We start from the raw sequence: 27,748 nt of genomic DNA, 5'->3' as shown, positions 1-27,748 counted from the left end.
ACATAACTATAATGACTATAATAACTATAATGACTATAATAACTATAATGACTATAATAACTATAATGAATATATAACTATAATGAATATATAACTATAATGACTATAATGACTATGACGACTACATAACTATGACGACTATGACGACTATGACGACTATGACGACTATGACGACTATATAACTATAGTGACTATAATGACTTTATAACTATAATGACTATATTGACTATATAACTATATAACTATAATGAATATATAACTATATAACTATATAACTATAATGAATATATAACTATAATGACTATATTGACTACATAACTATAATGACAATATTGAATATATAACTATAATGACTATAATGACTATATTGACTACATAACTATAATGACTATATTGACTACATAACTATAATGACAATAATGACTATGACTATAATGACTATATAACTATAATGAATATAACTATAATGACTATAATGACTGTATAACTATAATGACTATAATGACAATAATGACTATATAACTATAATGAATATAATGACTATAATGACTATAATAATTATAATGAATATATAACTATAATGAATATATTGACTACATAGCTATAATGACTATATTGACTACATAGCTATAATGACTATATTGACTACATAGCTATAATGAATATATAACTATAATGACTATATTGACTACATAACTATAATGACAATATTGAATATATAACTATACTGACTATATTGACTACATAGCTATAATGACTATATTGACTACATAGCTATAATGACTATATTGACTACATAGCTATAATGAATATATTGACTACATAGCTATAATGAATATATAACTATAATGACTATATTGACTACAACTATAATGACAATATTGAATATATAACTATAATGACTATAATGACTACATAGCTATAATGACTATATTGACTACATAGCTATAACGACTATAACGACTACATGACTATATAACTATAATGACTATATAACTATAATGAATATATAACTATAATGAATATATAACTATAATGACTATATTGACTACATAACTATAATGACAATATTGAATATATAACTATAATGACTATATTGACTACATAGCTATAATGAATATATAACTATAATGACTATATTGACTACATAACTATAATACAATATTGAATATATAACTATAACGACTATAACGACTACATAGCTATAACGACTATAACGACTACATAGCTATAACGACTATAACGACTACATAACTATAACGACTACATAACTATAACGACTATAACGACTACATAACTATAACGACTATAACGACTACATAACTATAACGACTATAATGACTACATAACTATAACGACTATAATGACTATATAATTATAATGACTATATAACTATAATGAATATATAACTATAATGAATATATAACTATAATGAATATATAACTATAATGACTATATTGACTACATAACTATAATGACAATATTGAATATATAACTATAATGACTATATTGACTACATAGCTATAATGAATATATAACTATAATGACTATATTGACTACATAACTATAATACAATATTGAATATATAACTATAACGACTACATAGCTATAACGACTATAACGACTACATAGCTATAACGACTATAACGACTACATAACTATAACGACTACATAACTATAACGACTATAACGACTACATAACTATAACGACTATAACGACTACATAACTATAACGACTATAATGACTACATAACTATAACGACTATAATGACTATATAATTATAATGACTATATAACTATAATGAATATATAACTATAATGACTATATTGACTACATTGCTATAACGACTACAATGACTACAACGACTACAACGACTACAACGACTACAACGACTACAACGACATAATGAATATATAACTATATAACTATAATGACTATAATGACTATATTGACTACATAACTATAATGACTATATTGACTACATAACCATAATGACAATAATGACTATAACTATAATGACTAATTACTCATTAGGGACTATATAACTATAATGACTATAAAAACTATAAATGACTATAATGTCTATATAACTATAATGACTGTAATGTCTATATAACTATATGACTATAATGGCTATAATGACTATATAACTATAACGACTATAACGACTATATAACGACTATAACGACTATAACGACTATAACGACTATAATGACTATAATGACTATAAAAACTATAAAAACTATAACTGACTATACTGACTATACTGACTATACTGACTATACTGACTATATAACTATACAACTGTAATGACTGTAATGTCTATATAACTATAATGACTAATGTCTATATGACTATAAGGACTATAATGACTATAATAAGTTATTACCTGTAAAAATGACAATGAACCTCGTACAATGTATTATCTGGGGAATATCTTTATAGGCGTGCTACCAAACCAAAATCCCAAGACGCAGAGCAAAATATTTAGGAACATATTAGACCAGTCAAAGTGGGTACAATCCAATATGTTGTAAGGTTTTTCATGCACTGGTGTTCTGTACAGTATCTGGATAGTAGAGGGACTGTAGTTCACTGGTGTTCTGTACAGTATCTGGATAACAGAGGGACTGTAGTTCACTGGTGTTCTGTACAGTATCTGGATAACAGAAGGACTGTAGTTCACTGGTGTTCTGTACAGTATCTGGATAACAGAGGGACTGTAGTTCACTGGTGTTCTGTACAGTATCTGGATAACAGAAGGACTGTAGTTCACTGGATGGACAGTGACTGAATCAGACCGGTTTCCTAATTACTAAATGTGTTTAGAGATACAATCTTTCCTGTGTCTGCCGAGCATCCTGCCTTTTCTTTCTGTGGCTAAGAGCACTTCCTTTCCCCTCGTCTCAAAACTGTTCCTACCCTGTCCCAACCCCTCCCCTTTCCAACCCCACCCCAAGCCTGTCACAAGACAAAATAAGAAGTCCTCTCTATGTGGACTAGGGGAGTAGGGTTCTCATTTTAACCTCTGTGTGCCCGAGAGTACTTTACTGTCATCCTAAAACTGTTCCTCCCCCCTCCTAATCCTGTCCCAAGACTTTCCCAACTCCAAAGACAAAAACATTTCCTAACCCAACTCCAAGCCCAAAATAGAACCCCCCCCCCTCTCTCTCTCTCTCTCTGTGAAGGGACTATTCCTTCCTGTACATCATACTGTTTGTGAACTCTGAAATGAGCCCTGAAACCCCAAGATATCAAGGGTGGGACCTAGGGAGTAGTGTGGAAATGGTCCTGTAATCAACCTATGATTGAGTATTTGGTCTGGGAGTCAGACAGTGAAGGGACAGGATTTGTTGACAGGATGGACTCTCAACCAGGACCACAGTACAACACAGTACAGGGTACAGCACAGTACAGAGTACAGCACAGTACAGAGTACAGCACAGTACTAGAGCTTCATTTAGCCACCAAAAGATACTGACTAGAGTTTCATTTAGCCACCAGAGAAATACTGACTAAAGCGTCATTTAGCCACCAACAAATACTGACTACAGTTTCATTTAGCTACCAAAAAAATACTGACTAGAGTTTCATTTAGCCACCAAAAGATACTGACTAGAGTTTCATTTAGCCACCTAAAAGATACTGACTAGAGTTTCATTTAGCCACCTAAAAAATACTGACTAGAGCTTCATTTAGCTACTAAAAAATACTGACTAGAGCTTCATTTAGCTACTAAAAAATACTGACTAGAGCTTCATTTAGCTACTAAAAAATACTGACTAGAGCTTCATTTAGCTACTAAAAAATACTGACTAGAGCTTCATTTAGCTACTAAAAAATACTGACTAGAGCTTACTTAGCCACCAAAAGATGCTACTAATGATGTGATAGTACCAGGTCGGAACAGATCCCCTCTGTGTATTATGAGTACTCCAGACAGCCGTACCGTCACAAGCAGTCCCCATAACATACCGTAACAGGAGCGTCCGTCTCCAGTGAAGCCAGCAGTACACTGGCAGGTGAACTGTGTTCCTTGTTCGGGTCTACAGACAGCGTTGGTGTCACAGCCATGTCTCCCAGTGAAACAGGAATTCTCCTCTTTCTGCTGGCCTCCTGGACAGAAACACAACCAGTACAGTTTAATACAGCATTCTCCTCTTCCTGCTGGCCGCCTGGACAGAAACACAACCAGTACAGTTTAATACAGCATTCTCCACTTCCTGCCGGCCTCCTGGATAGAAACACAACCAGTACAGTTTAATACAGCATTCTCCTCTTCCTGCTGGCCTCCTGGACAGAAACACAACCAATACAGTTTTATACAGCATTCTCCACTTCCTGCTGGCCTCCTGGACAGAAACACAACCAGTACAGTTTAATACAGTGTTTCCCAAACTCGGTCCTGTGGACCCCAAGGTGTACACATTGATTATTTAAATCAGATGTGTAGTGTTAGGGCACAATATGATCAGGCACGAGTTTGGGAAGTGCTGGTTTAATATCCCAGAACTACGTTAACACACATTTAGACAATGTTTCATATTATATTGTAGGTGATTGTTTCTACTTCTCCAAAACTGGCACTACCAGAAACAATCGACAAAACCGGAAGGCTCTCAACTAGGAAGATCCGTCTAAAACAGGACGGAGGAAACGACTACTACTAGAAACCGTCGACAAATAAGACAAAAGAAGACCAACAGAAAGACCTATCAATTAGGGAAGAGGAATTTACATCAGTCTAAACAGGAAGAAGGAAGGAAGTGAAATCAGAGAGACAAGAATAACCTCAGACAGGAAGTGACCTCACCGTTGACATCACCGATCTTGTTGCTCATGGCGTATCGGATAAGCTCGTTGTTGGAGTCGTACATCACAAACACCTGGTCCACGCTCAGCATCTGTAGAAGATATCACACACACACACACACACACACACACACACACACGGTCAGCTGTTGGATGGAGAGCATTTTGTCCTCGCTAAGTGCCTTGGTCTTGGGCACAGTGGCAGTGGTTTGTAACTCAGTCTAGTATGATTGATTGATGTGTACCTGTGTGGGCAGCACTGCCCTTGCGGCCTCGTCATGTGGACAGCTCTGGAAGGTGATGGTCTGTCTCCACTGGTACGTCCTGGTCTCAGCAGAGCCATCATCCAGACTCACAGTGTAGTCCCTTGTAGAGGAAGATGTGATCACTACAGGAGGAGAGAGACACCAGGCTCAGAGGAAGATGTGATCACTACAGGAGGAGAGAGACACCAGGCTCAGAGGAAGATGTGATCACTACAGGAAGAGAGAGATACCAGGCTCAGAGGAAGATGTGATCACTACAGGAGGAGAGAGACACCAGGCTCAGAGGAAGATGTGATCACTACAGGAGGAGAGAGACACTAGGCTCAGAGGAAGATGTGATCACTACAGGAGGAGAGAGACACCAGGCTCAGAGGAAGATGTGATCACTACAGGAGGAGAGAGATACCAGGCTCAGAGGAAGATGTGATCACTACAGGAGGAGAGAGATACCAGGCTCAGAGGAAGATGTGATCACTACAGGAGAGACACCAGGCTCAGAGGAAGATGTGATCACTACAGGAGAAAAGACACCAGGCTGAGATCAGGAGACACACGACATGATCACTGATGGGACAGACACCAAGTAACGTAAACACAGCACTGAGCCTTTTCATGGATTGCATGTGTCCTCACACTAGTGTTTTGAACGTTTTTTTTTTTTACTAATGCCAGACTGAGCATTCTACTCAATGCATCGTCAATGAGCGCTGATGAAGATTTCATCAAAAGTTCATTACAGTGGCTTGGAAATACAATAACATTCAAAAGGAGACATATATTTAGTAGGGAAACTTTTCATCATAATTTTGATGTCACCAGATTGACTTTAGATGCAGTATAATGTTAGCTAGCTAGCTAAGATTGAGGGGAGGCCCCCGGATTTTAGCTAGCTGACGTTATCATCGCTAGTTTATTTTTTACAAACTTTGCTAGCTGATGACAACATTGCCATCTGTCTAAAGTAAATTTTATGATATGATAATGCTGGCAAAGTAGTTTCCTATTAAATAATTGATTACTTTAGCAATATTATGGTATTTCCAGGCACAATAGTGTAAGTTAGACTAAACAGTAGTTAGCCTCTGTCCAGAATGACGGGCTTATCACCACTGTAGGGCACCACTATGGCACCGCCGGGAGAGGTCGGCTTGAGAATGTTCATAACAATGGCAAGACGTGACCGAGTGACAGAGGTGAAACCTATGAATAGATATTTACTTCTATGTTTAAAATCCTGTTTAGAATCCTGTTTAGAATCCTGTTTAGAATGCATTCAGAATCATATTGGATGCAGAGCCTAGTTTTATCAAACATCGTTGTATATTTAAGCAATAAGGTCTGACTAAGTGCTGTTCTTTCCCACAATGCAACACGGAGTGCCTGGACACGGCCCTTAGCCGTGGTATATTGGCCATATAGCACAAACCCCAGAGGTGCCTTAATGCTATTATAAACTGGTTACCAACGTAACTAGAGCAGTAAAAATACATGCTTTGTCATACCTGTGGTATACGGTCTAATATACCACGCCTTTCAGCCAATCGACAATCTTTCCACCCAATTTCTAATATATAATTGGAGGCAGTATTTCTACCTGTGTGATTCAGTGCGTTACTGTTAACTGTAGCCAGGAGACTGGAGAGATAGAGTCATCTATTATGATCAGTGTCCTTCTGGAGAGGTTAGAGGTTAAAGGACTTACAGTTGGAGCTGTACTGGGAAGGGTCAGGGGTTAGAGGTTAAAGGACTTACGGTTGGAGCTGTACTGGTAGATCTCGGAGTAGGGTTCTATCTGGACAGTGGATCCTCGGAGGACTTCAGGTACACGTCCCTCCAGAGTGGTACTGACCACCAGGTGATCATGCTCATCTATCCCACTGAACACCTGTTTGATGGTCAGCTTCTCCTGGGCTGGTAGGAAGGTCACCTCAGCCTGACACATAAACTCACCACCTGGAGAGGAGACATTTTCATTTCATTGATTTACTTTGCCAGCATAGTCCACTCAGTAACAGCAACAATCGCCACTGTTTTCCAGAGAGTCCTGGACACACACACACACACACACACACACACACACACACACACAGGTCAGGGTTAAGGCAAACATGTTTGGCCTGGACTGGACTGAACGTTGGCCCTCTGTACTCCGTCTCTAACACTCTCTGCTCTGAGGTAATGTGAGGAGAATGTAGTGGGAGATATCTACAAGACAGCTGGCCATTTCCTGGGTGTGTGTGTGTGTGTGTGTGTGTGTGTGTGTGTGTGTGTGTGTGTGTGTGCGCGTCTGGCCTGACTAAGTGGTATTGCAGCTGCAGCATAACCCAGCAGCTGTGAATCACATCAAGACTAGAAACCCCAGACTTCCTGTATATGAAATACAATGACAAGTAAGAACGCCATGTAAAAGGTCAGGAAGTTCCTACTGTAAGGTATAGTCTGACCTTCAACTAATCATGAAGCCCTTGACCAGGTGAATCAGGTGAGTTAGTTACAACAACATTGTTAAATGTCTGGGGATCCCTCGAGGAGAGGTTTGAAAACCACTGTGTTAGCTTATTAATCAAGAACACAAAATTCTAGGACAATTCATCAAGGTAGACTTGGTTTCACCGATGATGCTGAATCCGTTCTTGTATCCAGGCTGCTCCAGGGCGAAGGCCCATCCGATGACTGCTCCCAGGGCTGACAGGGGCTGGAGGGAGGGGCCTAGCCTGGCAGGGATGGTGCTGATGGCCACGTATGCTCGCCCGTCATTGGCTACCACGTACGAGTGCAGGTCGTTGCTGTTGAACTCGACGGGAGACGGAGAGTTGCCCACGTACACCCTGCCATTCACCTTGCCGTTCATCCTCTGGGGCTTACCTGATAAAACGAAGAAGATTACTGTTTACTCTCACAGATGTTACGAATCACCTGTGGCTTCCACAATAGACAAAACAGCAACTAAATCTGTGAAGAGTCGCTCTGTGTATGCGGTTGTCTGATAGACAAGAGGTCGACTTTGTCATTTTTTTTTGTAGCTAGCTAACGTTATCTGAAATGACTGGCTAATTAACGTTATCTGAAATGACTGGCTAATTAACGTTATCTGAAATGACTGGCTAGCTAACGTTTAATTGACAAACTAGCGATGACTTGCAACATCTCAAAGAACCACAGCAACAGATACCGCTCACATTTAGCCGACGCTCTATCACCAGAGGGACTTACAGGATCACAATCGTGATCGTTGCCACACCTGATAGATATTCATATTGATCATTTGCTGAGTGATAATTTAGTTTTGGTTCAGAAAGTAGAAAAATAAGTAGCTATGGAGTTGAGGAAAATTGGGGACTTACCCTCTGACACACACTGTATTCCGTTGCCGTAGTAGCCGGGCCGGCAGTGACAACAGTAACCGCTGGCGTAATCTTTACAGTCGGCGAAGGTGGAACACTTCTTTCTGTTGTTGGCACATGTCTCAGAGTTGTAGGAAAACACTGTAAGAGGAGAAAATGACAGTAAGGTTAGCACATTAAACATCAGAAGGACCTAGTCGGGTCATGGTAAGGTTAGCACATTAAACATCAGAAGGACCTAGTCGGGTCATGGTAAGGTTAGCACATTAAACATCAAAAGGACCTGGTCGGGTCATGGTAAGGTTAGCACATTAAACATCAAAAGGACCTGGTCGGGTCATGGTAAGGTTAGCACATTAAACATCAGAAGGACCTGGTCGGGTCATGGTAAGATTAGCACATTAAACATCAGAAGGACCTGGTCGGGTCATGGTAAGGTTAGCACATTAAACATCAAAAGGACCTGGTCGGGTCATGGTAAGGTTAGCACATTAAACAGCAGAAGGACCTAGTCGGGTCATGGTAAGGTTAGCACATTAAACATCAGAAGGACCTAGTCGGGTCATGGTAAGGTTAGCACATTAAACATCAAAAGGACCTGGTCGGGTCATGGTAAGGTTAGCACATTAAACATCAGAAGGACCTGGTCGGGTCATGGTAAGGTTAGCACATTAAACATCAGAAGGACCTGGTCGGGTCATGGTAAGGTTAGCACATTAAACATCAGAAGGACCTGGTCGGGTCATGGTTAGGTTAGCACATTAAACATCAAAAGGACCTGGTCGGGTCATGGTTAGCACATCAAACATCAGAAGGTCCTGGTCGCAATGTTCTTGCATTTCAAACAAAGTTTTAGAATTCAAAAATAATTATAATCTAGTATAAAAATAAGTTATAATATTTAAAAGTTCTAAAATTCAAAACGAAGTTCTAGAATTTAAAACACAGTTCTAAAATTCAAAACGAAGTTCTAGAATTTAAAAGAAAGTTCAAGAATTCAAAGGAAAGTAATTTTTTCCCATGCTACCATACAATGTGAACCCACCATCCACGTTGATGTCTCCATCATCTACTACCACCACCTGAGGCTGGTACTGGACCGTGTGGACTGTGAACTGGCCCCCGTGGTGAGGTCCCTGGTGAGGCTGCTCCTTGCGGTACACCTCCTCCTCCGGTTCGTAGGGAGAATACGTCCCCTGTTGCCCTCCTCCAGGATACCTCTTTGAGGTAGCCTCCAAGACCCTTGACTCCAGGCCTGTGTCTGGGGGCAGGTCTGTCACCTCTCCTGGGGCCACGCTGGTGAAGTAAGGGGAAGTCCCAATCTCGTATACCCACACGCCTCGCTTACCTGAGTTGGTCTCCCTGGAGATAGATAAAGCAGGAAGAGTGATCACTAGAGGAACTGCCAAAAGGAATTGCCTGATCCTGCAGTATTATCTCTGTACTTCTGTGGGAAACCAAACATGACCTCCCTCACAGACATTGGTGGAACAAAGTGGGGCAGCAGGTAGCCTAGTGGTTAGAATGTTGGATAACTCTTGTGGTTCCAAACCCGTTCACAGGATTGGTTAACTCTTGGGGTTCCTAGGGTTTCCATCCAGCTAGGTAAATCTGCTTTTAGTTTTAAAGCACCTCATTGCTGGAACAACATTTTAAAATACATTTCATCCCGATGTTCTGGTGCCGTTCTGGCAATTTAAACAATTGATTGGGGACTTATTTGTGGAGGAATGTAACTGTTTTTCTGGGTGATATGTGATGTTTTATTTGTACTTACCATGACTGTGTTTTGGTATTTTAATGTGTATTTATATATATGCTGTATATACTGAGTGTATAAAACATTAAGGACCCCTTCCTAACATTGGGTTGCACCCCCAGCCTCAATTCGTCGGGGTATGCTGGCTCATGTTACATTTTAGTCATTTAGCAGACGCTCTTATCCAGAGCGACTTACAGTAGTGAGTGCATACATTTCATACATTTTTTCCCCATACTGGTCCCCCGTGGGAATCGAACCCACAACCCTGGCATTGCAAACACCATGCTCTACCAATTGAGCCACATGTTGACTCCAATACTTCAAACAGTCATGTCCAGTTGGCTGGATGTACTTTGGGTGGTGGACCATTCTTGATACACACGGGAAACTGTGAAAAACCCAGCAGCGTTGCAGTTCTTGACACAAACCGGTGTGTGCTGGCACCTACTACCATACCCCGTCCAAAGGCACTTAAATCTTTTGTCTTGCCCATTCACCCTCTGAGTGACACACAAACACAATCCATGTATCAATTGTCTCAAGGCTTAAAAATCCTTCTTTAACCTGTCTCCTCCCCTTCATTTACACTGATTGAAGTGGATTTAACAAGTGACATCAATAAGGGAACTTTCCCCTGGATTCACCTGGTCAGTCTATGTCATGGAAAAAGCAGGTGTTCTTAATGTTTTGTACACTCAGCGTATATATTTGTTGTATAATGTGTATATTTATATTGTATATACGGGGCGCATTTGGAATATTCACCCCTCATGGTGTTTTTCCTATTTTGTTGCATCACAACCTGTAATTTAAATGGATTTTTAATTGGATTTCATGTAATGGACATACACAAAATAGTCAAAATTGGTGAAGTGAAATGAAAAAAATGATTTATTTCAAAAAATTCTAAAAAATAAAAAACAGAAAAGTGGTGTGTGCATACAGTTGAAGTCGGAAGTTTACATACATTTAGGTTGGAGTCATTAAAACTAGTTTTTCAACCACTCCACACATTTCTTGTTAACAAACTACAGTTTTGGCAAGTCGGTTAGGACATCTACTTTGTGCATGACACAAGTATTTCTTCCAACAATTGTTTACAGACAGATTATTTCATTTATAATTCACTGTATCACAATTCCAGTGGGTCAGAAGTTTACATACACTAAGTTGACTGTGCCTTTAAACAGCTTGGAAAATTCCAGAAAATTATGTCATGGCTTTATAAGCTTCTAATAGGCTAATTTACATAATTTGTACCTGTGGATGTATTTCAAGGCCTACCTTCAAACTCAGTGCCTCTTTGCTTGACATCATGGGAAAATCAAAAGTAATCAGCCAAGACCTCAGAAAAAAAATAGGTGTATGTAAACTTCCGACTTCAACTGTATGTATTCACCCCCTTTGCTATGAACCCCCTAAATAAGATCTGGTGCAACCAATTACCTTCAGAAGTCACATAATTAGTTAAATAAAGTCCACCTGTGTGCAATCTAAGTGTCACATGATCTGTCACATGATCTCAGTATATATATACACCTGTTCTGAAAGGCCCCAGAGTCTGCAACACCACTAAGCAAGGGGCACCACCAAGTAAGCGGCACCATGAAGACCAAGGAGCTCTCCAAACAGGTCAGGGACAAAGTTGTGGAGAAGTACAGATCAGGGTTGGGTTATAAACAAATATCCGAAACTTTGAACATCTCACGGCGCACCATTAAATCCATTATACATTTTTTTTTAAGAATATGGCACCACAACAAACCTGCCAAGAGAGGGCCGCCCACCAAAACGTACGGACCAGGCAAGGAGGGCATTAATCAGAGAGGCAACAAGGAGACCAAAGATAACCCTGAAGGAGCTGAAAAGCTCCACAGCGGAGATTGGAGTATCTGTCCATAGGACCACTTTAAGCCTTACACTCCACAGAACTGGGCTTTACGGAAGAGTGTCCAGACAAAATTAAGTAAACATGTTTGGTGTTCACCAAAAGGCATGTGGGAGACTCCCCAAATATATGGAAGAAGGTACTCTGGTCAGATGAGACAAAAATTGAGCTTTATGGCCATCAAGGAAAACACTATGTCTGGCACAAACCCAACACCTCTCATTACCCCGGGAACACCAGCATGGTGGTGGCAGCATCATGCTGTGGGGATGTTTTTCATTGGCAGGGACTGGGAAACTGGTCAGAATTGAAGGAATTTTGGATGGTGCTAAGTACAAGGAAATTCTTGAGGGAAACCTGTTTGTCTTCCAGAGATTTGAGACTGGGACGGAGGTTCACCTTCCAGCAGGACAATGACCCTAAGCATACTGCTAAAGCAACACTTGAGTGGTTTAAGGGGAAACATTTAAATGTCTTGGAATGGCCTAGTCAAAGCCCAGACCTCAATCCAATTGAGAGTCTGTGGTATGACTTAAAGATTGCTGTACACCAGCGGAACCCATCCAACTTGAAGGAGCTGGAGCAGTTTTGCCTTGAAGAATGGGCAGAAATCCCAGTGGCTAGATGTGCCAAGCTTATAGAAACATATCCCAAGAGACTTGCAGCTATAATTGCTGCAAAAGGTGGCTCTACAAAGTATTGAGTTTGGGGGGGTGAATAGTTATGCATGCTCAAGTTCTGTTTTTTTTTGTCTTATTTTGTGTTTGTTTCACAATAAAAAATATGTTGCATCTTCAAAGTGGTAGGCATGTTGGGTAAATCAAATGATACAAACCCCCCCAAAAATATATTTTAATTCCAGGTTGTAAGGCAACAAAATAGGAAAAATCCCAAGGGGGGGTGAATACTTTCGCAAGCCACTGTAGGTCTCAATATGTCTTCCCTGTTATTTTTAAAATAAAAAGTCTAGTACTTACTCTGCTAGCGCCCTGACAGAGGTCTCCCTCTCAGTGGTGATGCGGTAGTACGGTCCCTGTCGGGTGCTGAACACCAGGTAGTTGACCAGCCCTTTACTGAAGCCCGCCTGCATGGCCTGACTACTGCCTCCTACAGCTGTGGAGGCAAACTGCATCCCCTTCCTGGGGTAGAGCAGGATGGCATAGGAGGTAGTCTCAGCTGATGCTATCACCAGCTGGAAGCTATTCCTCTGTTGAAAGAGAGGTTACAAGAGAGTTACAACACGGTTACATTGCTGGATTCAGACACAAGAATGTCACTCACTGATTCTGCTTGCTCTTTGGGGTCCAGATCGGGTTACTCTAAAGCATTTTGTAACCTCTCTTTCCACATTAATACATTAACTTGATTGATTGACTGGTAATTCCGACCTCACCTGTTTCTCCAGTCCGTCTCCTCTGCTGTGGTCATGGTGTTGGCTGGAAGCCACATCTACCCAGGTGACGACCACAGTGTGTTCCGGCTCCACCTCGTTAAAACAAGTAACGGCTACTTTAATTCATTCAGTGCTTAAGACTAAAAGTATGTATTTTGTTTTGTGTTTTAGTGAAATATTTTTACAATGTAAATTGTACTCGCAATTCAGCTTATTGCCAGTTGTACAATGTCTTGGTTAAAGTAAAACAAATGTTCTCTCTCTCTCTGTACATTCTCTCTCTGTACATTCTCTCTCTGTACATTCTCTCTCTCTCTGTACATTCTCTCTCTCTCTCTGTACATTCTCTCTCTCTGTACATTCTCTCTCTCTCTCTCTCTCTCTCTCTCTCTCTCTCTCTCTCTCTCTCTCTCTCTCTCTCTCACCTCATCATCCTCTGGAAAAGCCCTATTGATCTGCTCCGCAGCCTGCCGCAGGGTGGCTGGGCTGGCGTCCTGACGGTAGTACACCTTACCCACGCCATCACCAGTATCCAGGTCGCCGTGCAGGGCCGCGATCATGCCGAACCCGGCGGGCATCTTACCAAGGTATGTGGACTCAGCACTGGGCTCTGACATGGCAACGAACCCATTGGTGTTGATCTGAAATGTAGAACAAACACAAACTGTCAATCAGAAACAACACAGGTTGACTGACATAGCCAGACAGGGTCTGCATCAGGAGAGGGTCTGGAGCTAACAGCCCACATGCAACAGGAGAGGCCATTAACATCAACCCAGGCTAACAACAGCAGAGGGTCTGCAGCAGGCCTGGACCTGGCTGCACTCCTATCCCCACAGAATTAGAACAGAGTAGCTTACAGAGTCAGACTATGAATGCCCCCCCCCATGTCAGACTATGAATGCCCCCCCCATGTCAGACTATGAATGCCCCCCCATGTCAGACTATGAATGGCCCCCCCATGTCAGACTATGAATGTCCCCCCATGTCAGACTATGAATGCCCCCCCATGTCAGACTATGAATGCCCCCCCATGTCAGACTATGAATGCCCCCCCATGTCAGACTATGAATGCCCCCCCATGTCAGACTATGAATGCCCCCCCATGTCAGACTATGAATGCCCCCCCATGTCAGACTATGAATGCCCCCCCCATGTCAGACTATGAATGCCCCCCCCATGTCAGACTATGAATGCCCCCCCATGTCAGACTATGAATGCCCCCCATGTCAGACTATGAATGCCCCCCCATGTCAGACTATGAATGCCCCCCCCATGTCAGACTATGAATGCCCCCCCATGTCAGACTATGAATGCCCCCCCCATGACAGACTATGAATGCCCCCCCCATGTCAGACTATGAATGCCCCCCCATGTCAGACTATGAATGACCCCCCATGTCAGACTATGAATGACCCCCCATGTCATTACTGTTTGTAAAACAGGCAGTTGCATTGTCTTTATTAGCCTATAGTCCTGATTCATCATCAAGATTTAAGAATAATAATTTTGCCTATATAACTATTTTTTTTTTAACTATCTGTTTTGCAATGTATGAATGTGTTATTCAATGCATTTCTATGGGCTAATAGCAGTAAGGGCAAATTCAATTTCATCAAGTAATTTTAAAATATATAAAGCTTTAAACCTACAGGGGTTATACAATTCCAAATCATATAGCTAAATAATGCATAGTATGACAATTTTAAAACAACGACATGTGTTAGCTATAGAAGGAGAATCCCCCCAAGGGCTTAGCCACATAGGGGTCAAGGCCTCTGATATTCACCTGAGTGACCCAGTAATCATTCACACGTCTCTAATGATATCAATCTATTGAGATGCTTTTGGTTCATGTTTTCATGGTCCTAATTCCTGCTGCGTGTGTGCAGCTGCTTGGCTGGTGCTCCAGCAGACTGGTTAATTGACTGAGCTCAAAGGCAGCATGCAGAATAACATTTGGCTCAACGCTCCTCTATTGTACTGCAGAAACAAACAGCTCTTTATTCTCCCAGGGTTCTGTTCTACAGCTCTTTATTCTCCCAGGGTTCTGTTCTACAGCTCTTTATTCTACCAGGGTTCTGTTCTACAGCTCTTTATTCTACCAGGGTTGTGTTCTACAGCTCTTTATTCTCCCAGGGTTCTGTTCTACAGCTCTTTATTCTACCAGGGTTCTGTTCTACAGCTCTTTATTCTACCAGGGTTGTGTTCTACAGCTCTTTATTCTCCCAGGGTTCTGTTCTACAGCTCTTTATTCTCCCAGGGTTCTATTCTACAGTTCTTTATTCTCCCAGGGTTCTGTTCTACAGCTCTTTATTCTCCCAGGGTTCTGTTATTTATTCTCCCAGGGTTCTGTTCTACAGCTCTTTTATTCTCCCAGGGTCCTGTTCTACAGCTCTTTATTCTCCCAGGGTCCTGTCCTACAGCTCTTTATTCTCCCAGGGTCCTATTCTATAGCTCTTTATTCTCCCAGGGTCCTGTTCTACAGCTCTTTATTCTCCCAGGGTCCTGTTCTACAGCTCTTTATTCTCCCAGGGTCCTGTCCTACAGCTCTTTATTCTCCCAGGGTCCTGTTCTACAGCTCTTTATTCTCCCAGGGTCCTGTTCTACAGCTCTTTATTCTCCCAGGGTTCTGTTCTACAGCTCTTTATTCTCCCAGGGTTCTGTTCTACAGCTCTTTATTCTCCCAGGGTTCTGCTCTTCAGGGTTCTGCTCTTCATAACATGATTGCCTGCTCTAGTTGTGTTGTATTATGTGGACCATGGTTCTGATGTGGACGGGCTGTGGACCATGGTTCTGATGTGGACGGGCTGTGGACCATGGTTCTGATGTGGACAGGCTGTGTGGACAATGGTTCTGATGTGGACCATGGTTCTGATGTGGACGGGCTGTATGGACAATGGTTCTGATGTGGACCATGGTTCTGATGTGGACGGGCTGCGTGGACCACGGTTCTGATGTGGACAGGCTGTGGACCATGGTTCTGATGTAGACGGGCTGTGTGGACCATGGTTCTGATGTGGACGGGCTGTGTGGACCATGGTTCTGATGTGGACGGGCTGTGTGGACCATGGTTCTGATGTAAACGGGCTGTGTGGACCATGGTTCTGATGTAGACGGGCTGTATGTACCATGGTTCTGATGTAGACGGGCTGTGTGGACCATGGTTCTGATGTGGACGGGCTGTGTGGACCATGGTTCTGATGTAGACGGGCTGTGTGGACCATGGTTTTGGTGTGAACAGGCTGTGTGGACCATGGTTCTGATGTAGACGGGCTGTGTGGACCATGGTTCTGATGTGGACGGCTGTATGGACCATGGTTCTGATGTGAACAGGCTATCAGAGTCCACACCTGGGTTGGGGGAGCTGAGCTTACTATGTCTTATTAACATGAGCTTTGACCAGAGTGATCAGGAGACACAACAGTTATAATACTGCTGCAAGGCCATGGTGGGGGTGGACACAGTTATAACACACAGGGCCGGCCCTAGCCTTTTGGGGTCCGTAAGGCAGATTTGGTTGGGGGGCCCACACACCTTGCAGGCAAAATGTTTTTGTTGCCCCCTTCTTGACAGCTGAGAGAAAATACTGAAGTTTTAAAGTCAATTTCATGCAATTCTCCACATTTTGCCATGGGGCGGAGAGAAAATTTCTCTTTTTCTGTTCGAATGAGGAGGGGGAATCGGCCCAATTCTGCTCTACATGCGTTATTTTGAGTTTTTCTTTACACTTGCAATACAGTCTTGCAAAACTCTGCATGCACTATTTCAATTGGATGTTTGTCCCATTTGGTGAATTCATTATTAGAGAGTGGACCCCATACTTCACTGCCATATAGAGCAATTGGTTCTATAACCGATTGGAACATTTTGAGCCAGATTCTAATTGGAATTTCGATTTTAATGTTCCTTTTAATGGCATAGAATGCTCTTCTTGCTTTGTCTCTCAGCTCATTCACAGCCATGTGAAAGCTACCTGAAATGTATGAAATGTATGCATTCACTACTGTAAGTCGCTCTGGATAAGAGCGTCTGCTAAATGACTAAAATGTAAATGTAAATGTAAAATATTGTAATTTTAAAGGTCCAATGCAGCTGTTTTATCCCAATTATCAAATAATTTCTGGGTAACAATAAGGACTTTACTGTGACTGTTTAACATTAGAATGGTCAACAACAACGGAGCTCACAGAAAGGACATGAGATCAGGTGGAAAACAAGCACGGAATCTACAGTTTAAGTCGGGAAGTTCACATGCACCTTTACCAAATACATTTAAACTCAGTTTTTCACAATTCCTGACATTTAATCCTGGTAAAAGTTCCCTGTCTTAGGTCAGTTAGGATCACCACTTTATTTTAAGAAAATGAAATGTCAGAATAATAGTAGAGAGAATTATTTCAGCTTTTATTTCTTTCATCACATTCCCAGTGGGTCAGAAGATTACATACACTCAATTAGTATTTGGTAGCATTGCCTTTAAATTGTTTAACTTGGGTCTGTCACGTTCTGACCAGTAAAGGGGTTATTTGTTATTGTAGTTTGGTCAGGACGTGGCAAGGGGTGTTTGTTTTATGTGGTTCAGGGTTTGTTGGGCTATGTGTTTATGTAGAGGGGTGTTGGTTTAGAGTGTTCCGGGTTTTTTGGGCTATGTTCTATGTTAGTATATTTCTATGTTCTAGTCTAGTCTTTCTAGTTCTATGTTTAGTTTATTTATTTGGCCTTCAATTGGAGGCAGCTGTTCCTCGTTGCCTCTGATTGAATGTCCTATGTATAGGGGGTGTTTTGTAATTGGAATTGTGGGTAGTTATTTCCTGTTTAGTGTATGTTGCACCTGACGGGACTGTTAAGTGTCATTCGTTTGTTTTTGTATACGTTGTTTGTTTTCCTTCTTCATTATACACTGCTCCAAAAAATAAAGGGAACACTTAAACAACACATCCTAGATCTGAATGATATAAATAATCTTATTAAATACTTTTTTCTTTACATAGTTGAATGTGCTGACAAAAAAATCACAGAAAAATAATCAATGGAAATCCAATTTATCAACCCATGGAGGTCTGGATTTGAAGTCACACTCAAAATTAAAGTGGAAATCCACACTACAGGCTGATCCAACTTTAATGTAATGTCCTTAAAACAAGTCAAAATGAGGCTCAGTAGTGTGTGTGGCCTCCACGTGCCTGTATGACCTCCCTACAACGCCTGGGCATGCTCCTGATGAGGTGGCGGATGGTCTCCTGAGGGATCTCCTCCCAGACCTGGACTAAAGCATCCGCCAACTCCTGGACAGTCTGTGGTGCAACGTGGCGTTGGTGGATGGAGCGAGACATGATGTCCCAGATGTGCTCAATTGGATTCAGGTCTGGGGAACGGGCGGGCCAGTCCATAGCATCAATGCCTTCCTCTTGCAGGAACTGCTGACACACTCCAGCCACATGAGGTTTAGCATTGTCTTGCATTAGGAGGAACCCAGGGCCAACCGCACCAGCAAATGGTCTCACAAGGGGTCTGAGGATCTCATCTCGGTACCTAATGGCAGTCAGGCTACCTCTGGCGAGCACATGGAGGGCTGTGCGGCCCCCCAAAGAAATGCCACCCCACACCATGACTGACCCACCGCCAAACCGGTCATGCTGGAGGATGTTGCAGGCAGCAGAACGTTCTCCACGGCGTCTCCAGACTCTGTCACGTCTGTCACATGTGCTCAGTGTGAACCTGCTTCATCTGTGAAGAGCACAGGGCGCCAGTGGCGAATTTGCCAATCTTGGTGTTCTCTGGCAAATGCCAAACGTCCTGCACGGTGTTGGGCTGTAAGCACAACCCCCACCTGTGGACGTCGGGCCCTCATACCACCCTCATGGAGTCTGTTTCTGACCGTTTGAGCAGACACATGCACATTTGTGGCCTGCTGGAGGTCATTTTGCAGGGCTCTGGCAGTGCTCCTCCTGCTCCTCCTTGCACAAAGGCGGAGGTAGCGGTCCTGCTGCTGGGTTGTTGCCCTCCTACGGCCTCCTCCACGTCTCCTGATGTACTGGCCTGTCTCCTGGTAGCGCCTCCATGCTCTGGACACTACAATGACAGACACAGCAAACCTTCTTGCCACAGCTCGCATTGATATGCCATCCTGGATGAGCTGCACTACCTGAGCCACTTGTGTGGGTTGTAGACTCCGTCTCATGCTACCACTAGAGTGAAAGCACCGCCAGCATTCAAAAGTGACCAAAACATCAGCCAGGAAGCATAAGAACTGAGAAGTGGTCTGTGGTCACCACCTGCCAAACCACTCCTTTATTGGGGGTGTCTTGCTAATTGCCTATAATTTCCACCTGTTGTCTATTCCATTTGCACAACAGCATGTGAAATGTATTGTCAATCAGTGTTGCTTCCTAAGTGGACAGTTTGATTTCACAGAAGTGTGATTGACTTGGAGTTACATTGTGTTGTTTAAGTGTTCCCTTTATTTTTTTGAGCAGTATATTAAAAAGAAGATGAGTATACACGTTCCCGCTGCATTTTGGTCCAATTCATACGACACCTGTTACAGAACTACCCACCACCAACGGACCAAGCAGTGGGCCCAGGAGGAGCAAGGATCCTGGGCCAGGGAGAGAAGGGAGTGGGTGACATCTTGGACATGGGAGGAGGTAATGGCAGGGGACAAGACCCTGCCATGGAGACAGATGGAGACAGCAAGGGAGGAACGGCGATAGTGGAGCGAGGAGCGGGCCCAACGTAGGAAGCACGAGAGGCACCCCCAAGATTCTTTTTGGGGGGGGGGGCATACGGGTAGTTTGGCTGGGCCAAGGGTGAGCCCTAAGGCAACTCCCCGTGCATATTATAGGGAGCAGCGGATCAGAAGAGTGCCGGAGTATGCGGAAGTGCGCACGATCTCACCCATGTGCACGCACAGTCCGGTGCGAGCGATCTCAGCTCCTCGCAAGTGCCGTGCTAGAGTGGGCATCCAGCCTGGAAGGAGGATGCCTGCGCAGCGCATCTGGCCACCAGTGCGCCTCCTAGGCCCAGGCTACCCTATGCCTGCTCTACGCACGGCAACCATCAGGCCTCTGCACAGCCCAGTTCGCCCTGTGCCAGCACTCTGCTCGTACAGGGCTACTATGACCATCCAGCCAGGACGGGTTGTGCAGGAGGTGCGCTCCAGACCTCCAGTGCTTACCCATGGCCCGGTGTATCCAGTTCCACTCCTCGCACTAGCCCTGAGGTGCGTGTTTCAGGTCTGGCGTCTCCAAAGCCAGCACCACGCACCAGGCCTCCAGTGCGTCAGCCCAGTCCAGCTCGTCCTACTCCTGCTCCTCGCACTAGCCCTGTGGTGCGTGTCCTTCGTCTGGCGCGTCCTAAGCCAGCCCCACGCATCAGGCCTTCAGTGCGCAGTCCCCGTCTAGAGATTCCGACGACAGTGCCTCGTCCAGAGCTTCCGACGACAGTGCCTCGTCCAGAGCTTCCGACGACAGTGCCCCGTCCAGAGCGTCCGGCGACAGTGCCCCGTCCAGAGCGTCCGGCGACAGTGCCCCGTCCAGAGCGTCCGGCGACAGTGCCCCGTCCAGAGCGTCCGGCGACAGTGCCCCGTCCAGAGCGTCCGGCGACAGTGCCCCGTCCAGAGCTTCCGGCGACAGTGCCCCGTCCAGAGCTTCCGGCGACAGTGCCCCGTCCAGAGCTTCCGGCGACAGTGTCCCGTCCAGAGCGTACGGCGACAGTGCCCCGTCCAGAGCGTCCGGCGACAGTGCCCCGTCCAGAGCGTCCGGCGACAGTCCGGAGACGAGAGAGACGGCCCACAGTCCGGAGCCGAGAGAGACGGCCCACAGTCCGGAGCCGAGAGAGACGGCCCACAGTCCGGAGCCGAGAGAGACGGCCCACAGTCCGGAGCCGAGAGAGACGGCCCACAGTCCGGAGCCGAGAGAGACGGCCCACAGTCCGGAGCCGAGAGAGACGGCCCACAGTCCGGAGCCGAGAGAGAACGCCCACAGTCCGGAGCCGAGAGAGACGGCCCACAGTCAGGAACCGACGCAGCGAGAGTCGCCTTACAGTCCGGAATCGGCGCAGCCAGAGTCGCCCTTCAGCCCGAGGTCTCCAGCGACGCGCATCAGCCCGAGGTCTTCAGCGATGCGCCATCGCACAGAGACTTCGGGAGGGGTAACATTAAATAAGTATTTAGCGGGGGTGGACAGGTTAGGTTGGGGAGTAAGGCCGGAGCCTGAGCCACCTCCATAGTAGGTGGGTTGGGGAGGGGGGGGGGGTGTAGCACAAGAACCGTCGGTGACGGTGGCCCCTTCCCTCCCTTTAGTTTGGGATTTTTTTTTGGGGGGGGGGGGGGTTATTTTTGTGGTTTTTGTTTAAGGTGCATCCGGGGTCTGCACCTTTGGGGGGGGGGGGGGGTACTGTCACGTTCTGACCAGTAAAGGGGTTATTTGTTATTGTAGTTTGGTCAGGACGTGGCAGGGGGTGTTTGTTTCATGTGGTTCGGGGTTTGTTGGGCTATGTGTTTATGTAGAGGGGTGTTGGTTTAGAGCATTCCGGGGGTTTTGGGCTATGGTCTATGTTAGTATATTTCTATGTTCTCGTCTTTCTAGTTCTATGTTTAGTTTATTTATTTGGCCTTCAATTGGAGGCAGCTGTTCCTCGTTGCCTCTGATTGAAGGTCCTATGTATAGGGGGTGTTTTGTCATTGGAATTGTGGGTAGTTATTTCCTGTTTAGTGTATGTTGCACCTGATGAGACTGTTTAGTGTCATTTGTTTGTTTTTGTATACACTGTTTGTTTTCCTTCTTCACTATGGCAATTGTGGTATGGCAATTGCTCGGCCTCTGACCGCAAGGCACTACAGAGGGTAGTGCGTATGGCCCAGTACATCCCTGGGGCTAAGCTGCCTGCCATCCAGGAGCTCTACACCAGGCAGTGTCAGAGGAAGGCCCTAAAAACAGCTTCTACCCCCAAGCCATAAGACTGCTGAACAGCTAATGGCTACACAGACTATTTGCATTGACCCACCCCCCATTTTTTTTACGCTGCTGCTACTCGACCGAGGACCCCTAGCGGATGAGGACCCCTAGCGGATGAGGACCCCTAGTGACCGCTTCTGTTGCTTATGCTTAGGACCGGCCCTGCACGCGCACACACACACACACACACACACACACACACACACACACACACACACACACACACACACACACACACACACACACACACACACACACACACACACACACACACACAATGGGCACATGGTGTTAAAGTTAGAGCAGTATTTTGACCCAGAATGACTTCAGATACGCTAGCTGGATACACTCTGTATTTCCACTGAGGGGGTGTCTCATGGCTGAGAAAGAGAGAGAGTGTGGGTGTGTGTGTGTGGAGGGGTGTTGCAGGCAGATATTTCACAACAAAATTCTTGCTGGACTTTGGCTCTAGGTCAATAACAGCCCCTGAGGAACCTGGAATGTTTTGGGATCACACACGCACACATTCCACAATCCAACTGATTGAAAGTATTGCAAGTAGCCGAGGACCCCTAGCGGCCGAGGACCCCGAGCGGCCGAGGACCCCGAGCGGGCCGAGGCCCCCGAGCGGCCCGAGGACCCCGAGCGGCCCGAGGACCCCTAGCGGCCGAGGACCCCAAGCGACCGCTTCTGTTGCTTATGCCTAGGGCCGGCCCTGTACACACACTGGGCACATGGTGTTAAAATTAGAGCAGTGTTTTGACCCAGAATGACTTCAGATACGCTAGCTGGATACACTCTCTATTTCCACTGAGGGGGTGTCTCATGGCTGAGAAAGAGAGAGTGAGTGTGTGTGTGTGTGGTGGGTGGGTTGCAGGCAGATATTTCACAACAAAATTCTTGCAGGACTTTGGCTCTAGGTCAATAACAGCCGCTGAGGAACCTAGAGGAATGTTTTGGGGTCACACACATTCCACAATCCAACTGATACAAAGTATTGACTATGTAAAGGATCTAAACCCTCGACCTGCATCGACTCCTCATGTACAGCGCCTTCAGAAAGTATTCACACTGCTTGACTTATTCCACATTACAGACTGAATTTAAAATGGATTACATTTCCATCAAAGTGGAATCGTTTTTTTTTACAAATTAATAAAAAATGAAAAGCTGAAATGTCTTAAATCAATTATTAATTAATCAATACGTATTCAATACCTTTATTTTTATTTTTTTAATTTACATTTTAGTCATTTAGCGGACGGTCTTATCCAGAGTGACTTAGTAGTGAGTGCATTTCCATACTGGATCAACTTAGCTACATGGGACTATTATGACAAGCTAATAAGGTCCCTCAGTCGAGCAGTGATTTTCAAACACAGATTCAACCACAAAGACCAGGGAGGTTTTCCAATGCCTCAAAGAAGGGCACCTATTGGTAGATGGGTACAAAAAAAAACAAAAAAACATTGACATTGAATATCCATTTGAGCATGGTGAAGTTATTAATTACACGTTGGATGGTGTATCAATACACCCAGTCACTACAAAGATACAGGCTTCCTTCCTAACTCAGTTGCCGGAGAGGAAGGAAACCGCTCAGGGATTTCACCATGAGGCCAACGTTACAGAGTTTAATGTGATAGGAGAAAATTGAGGATGGATAATTTTTTTTCTCCAAAACATGCATCCTGTTTGCAACAAGGCAGTAAAGTAATACTGCAACAAATGTGGAAAAGCAATTCACTTTTTGTCCTGAATATAAAGTGTTATGTTTGCGGCAAATCCAATACAACACATTACTGAGTACCACTCTTCATATTTTCAAACATAGTGGTGGCTGCATCATGTTATGGGTATGCTTGTAATCATTAAGGACTGGGGAGTTTTTCAGGATAAAAAATTAACGGAATGGAGCTAAGCACAGGCAAAATCCTAGAGGAAAACCTAGTTCAGTCTGCTTTCCACCAGATACTGGGAGATTAGTTCACCTTTCAGCAGGACAATAACCTAAAACACAAGGCCAAATCTACACGGGAGTTGCTTACCAAGAAGCCAGTGAATGTTCCTTAGTGGCTGAGTTACAGTTTTGACTAAAATCTACTTGAAAATCTATGGCAAGACCTGAAAATGGTTCTCTAGCAATGATCAACAACCAATTTGACAGAGCTTGAAGAATTTTGAAAAGAATAAATGGGCAAATGTTGCACAATTCAGGTGTGGAAAGCTCTTAGAGACTTACCCAGAAAGACTCACAGCTCTTAGAGCCTTACCCAGAAAGACTCACAGCTCTTAGAGCCTTACCCAGAAAGACTCACAGCTCTTAGAGCCTTACACAGAAAGACTCACAGCTCTTAGAGCCTTACCCAGAAAGACTCACAGCTCTTAGAGCCTTACCCAGAAAGACTCACAGCTCTTAGAGCCTTACCCAGAAAGACTCACAGCTCTTAGAGCCTTACCCAGAAAGACTCAAAGCTCTTAGAGCCTTACCCAGAAAGACTCACAGCTCTTGGAGACTTACCCAGAAAGATTCACAGCTCTTAGAGCCTTAGAGCCTTACCCAGAAAGACTCACAGCTCTTAGAGCCTTACCCAGAAAGACTCACAGCTCTTAGAGCCTTACCCAGAAAGACTCACTGCTGTAATCGCTGCCAAATGTGTGCTTCTACAAATTATTGATTCAGGGGTGTGGATACTTATGTAACTGAGAGATTTCTGTATTTCATGTTCAATACATTTGCAAAAAATGTCGAAAAACATGATTTCATTTTGTCATTATGGGGTATTGTGTGTAGGTTGGCGAAAAAAAATCATTTTGAATTCAGGATGTAACAACAAAATGTGGAATAAGTAAACGGGTATGAATACTTTCTGAAGACACTGTACAAATTAATATTGTATGAGGATTTGCCAAAGTGTTGCTTGCCAAAGTTCTAGCTATGTGCCTCGTACAAATATGTATAAATACCTCATGAATATCCATGTAGAACATGATATTTCATTTTATACAAGTAAAAAAAGGAATACTATCGGTCAAATCGACAGCATGTTGAACCCATGTTTATGGGTTAATGGTACCATGTAAATCATTCATTCCGTGGGTGCATACTCAACACGCTAATAAATGCGCACATTTTATAACCGAATTCTCTCCATGCAACTTTTTTCTGTAGTCTGTTTAGGTGGCTACTCAATCATACACATTATAGTAACATGAAAGTGAACTTACATAGATTTTATCGAACTTTCCATCGTAGAATAAAACGGGTTTATCCAGCGCTAGTTGTTGCGACAGGTCATTCCCCTGTTCCAGAACGTGGTCTCCAGTGGTTTTGCCGAACGGGAAGAACTCTGCCCGGGTCAGACCATGCACAGACACTGCCAGCCCCAGAGTAAGGGTCGCGTAGAACAGCCATCCTTGCCCCTGCTGTCCCATGATTAATGCTTCACAGACCGCGGAGTGGAGCAGTCAGAGGGTAGCGCAGATGCAAATAGACTGTTGCACTGAACTAGCCCCACAGCAGATTAAGCACAAAGAGAGAGAGTTGTGTCCAGGGCCGGCTCTACCCTTTTTGAGGGCCCTAAGCAAGATTTTAGTGGCACCCCTCTTGACGGTTGAGGAAAAAAAAAAAGTTAATTTCCTGCAATTCTACACATTTTGCCATGGGGAGTAGAGAAGAAATGTGCCGTTTTACCGGAAATTTCATGCAATTCGACCTATTTTGCCATGGGTGTAGAGAGATTTTATTTTTTATTTATTACAGCTAATTTCCTGCAATTCTACACATTGTCATGTCCTGACCATAGTAAGTTATTTTCTAGGGTAGAGTAGGTCAGGGCGTGACAGGGGGTGTTTGTCTGTTTTTGTATTTGTATGTTTAGTTTCTAGTTTTTGTATTTCTAGATTAGTTTTGTTTGGCATGACCTCCAATTAGAGGCAGCTGTTTGTCGTTGTCTCTAATTGGAGGCCATATTTAAGTTGATGTTTGTCCCACTGGTGTTTTGTGGGTGATTAATTTTATGAGTAGTGTATGCCTGCTCTGCGTCACGGCTTTCTTATTTTGTATTCCCAGTTTATTGTTCATTGCATTTAGTTTTCACTATTGAATAAAAGATGTGGAACTACAATCACGCTGCGTATTGGTACGATCCTTCCGAAAGTCCTGACACACATTTTGTAATGAACTACAGCATGTCAATATGATATCTAAATGAGAATAACTAATTAACTGGCTGTCAGTGACAGTAATTCATTTTTATTTGATTTATTTACCCTTTATTTAACTAGGCAAGTCAGTTAAGAACAAATTCTTATTTTCAATGACGGCCTAGGAATAGTGGGTTAACTGCCTTGTTCAGGGGCAGAACGACAGATTTGTTCCTTGTCAGCTCGGGGATTCAAACTTGCAACCTTTCGGTTATTAGCCCAACACTCTAACCACTAGGCTACCCTGCCGCCCCAACATGACAACAACATGGTAGCAACACAACATGGTAGAAGCACAACATGGTAGCAACACATGACAACAACATGGTAGCAGAACAATATGGTAGCAGCACAACATGGTAGAAACACAACATGGTAGCAGCACAACAAGGTAGAAACACATGACAACAACATGGTAGTAACAATATGGTAGCAACACAACATGGTAGAAGAACAACATGGTAGCATCAGAACATGGCAGCATGACGGGTATACAGAGATTACCAGTTTACAGAGGAGTACAGAGTGCAGTGATGTGTCCTATAAGGAGCATTGGTGGCAAATCTGATGGCCGAATGGTAAAGAACATCTAGACGCTCGAGAGCACCCTTACCTGCCGATCTATAAATTACATCTCCGTAATCTAGCATGGGTAGGATGGTCATGTGAATCAGGGTTAGTTTGGCAGCTGGGGTGAAAGAGGAATGATTACGATAGAGGAAACCAAGTCTAGATTTAACTTTAGCCTGCAGCTTTGATATGTGCCGAGAGAAGGACAGTGTACCGTCTAGCCATACTCCCAAGTACTTGTATGAGGTGACTACCTCAAGCTCTAAATGGAATGGTCTACCGTGTCAAAAGCTTTGGCCAAGTCAATAGCAGCACAACATTGCTTAGAATCAAGGGCAATGGTGACATCATTGAGGACTGTTAAGGTTGCAGTGACACATCCATAACCTGAGCAGAAACCAGATTGCACACTAGAGAGAATCCTATAGACATCATATCCTGCCTGTTTGGCCCTGTCCGGGGGTATCATCGGATGGGGCCACAGTGTCTTCTGATCCCTCCTGTCTCAGCCTCCAGTATTTATGCTGCAGTAGTTTATGTGTCGGG

General features: G+C 43.8%; 1 protein-coding gene across 2 annotated transcripts in view; it reads right to left on the bottom strand.

The window, feature by feature from the left end:
• nid1a (nidogen 1a) overlaps positions 1-25,956 on the bottom strand; it is a 120,352-nt gene extending 94,396 nt beyond the window's left edge. Inside the window, exons 1-11 of one of the 2 annotated variants that reach the window (XM_045702247.2) lie at positions 25,655-25,956; positions 13,892-14,107; positions 13,467-13,559; positions 13,051-13,280; positions 9,469-9,785; positions 8,424-8,564; positions 7,693-7,944; positions 6,832-7,032; positions 5,059-5,201; positions 4,815-4,905; positions 3,977-4,117 (exon numbers count right to left, since the gene is read on the bottom strand). In XM_045702247.2, the coding sequence (XP_045558203.1) occupies positions 3,977-4,117; positions 4,815-4,905; positions 5,059-5,201; positions 6,832-7,032; positions 7,693-7,944; positions 8,424-8,564; positions 9,469-9,785; positions 13,051-13,280; positions 13,467-13,559; positions 13,892-14,107; positions 25,655-25,861 (2,032 nt within the window). In that variant the 5' untranslated portion in view covers positions 25,862-25,956. The remainder of the gene's footprint in view (positions 1-3,976; positions 4,118-4,814; positions 4,906-5,058; positions 5,202-6,831; positions 7,033-7,692; positions 7,945-8,423; positions 8,565-9,468; positions 9,786-13,050; positions 13,281-13,466; positions 13,560-13,891; positions 14,108-25,654) is intronic. The other variant, XM_045702246.2, reaches the window with a different exon arrangement.
• Between the last annotated feature and the right edge of the window lie 1,792 nt (positions 25,957-27,748).

Source organism: Salmo salar, chromosome 19, assembly GCF_965601325.2.
Source record: "Salmo salar chromosome 19, fSalSal1, whole genome shotgun sequence".
Lineage (NCBI taxonomy): Eukaryota > Metazoa > Chordata > Actinopteri > Salmoniformes > Salmonidae > Salmo > Salmo salar.
This window is presented reverse-complemented; position numbering and strand designations above follow the sequence as displayed.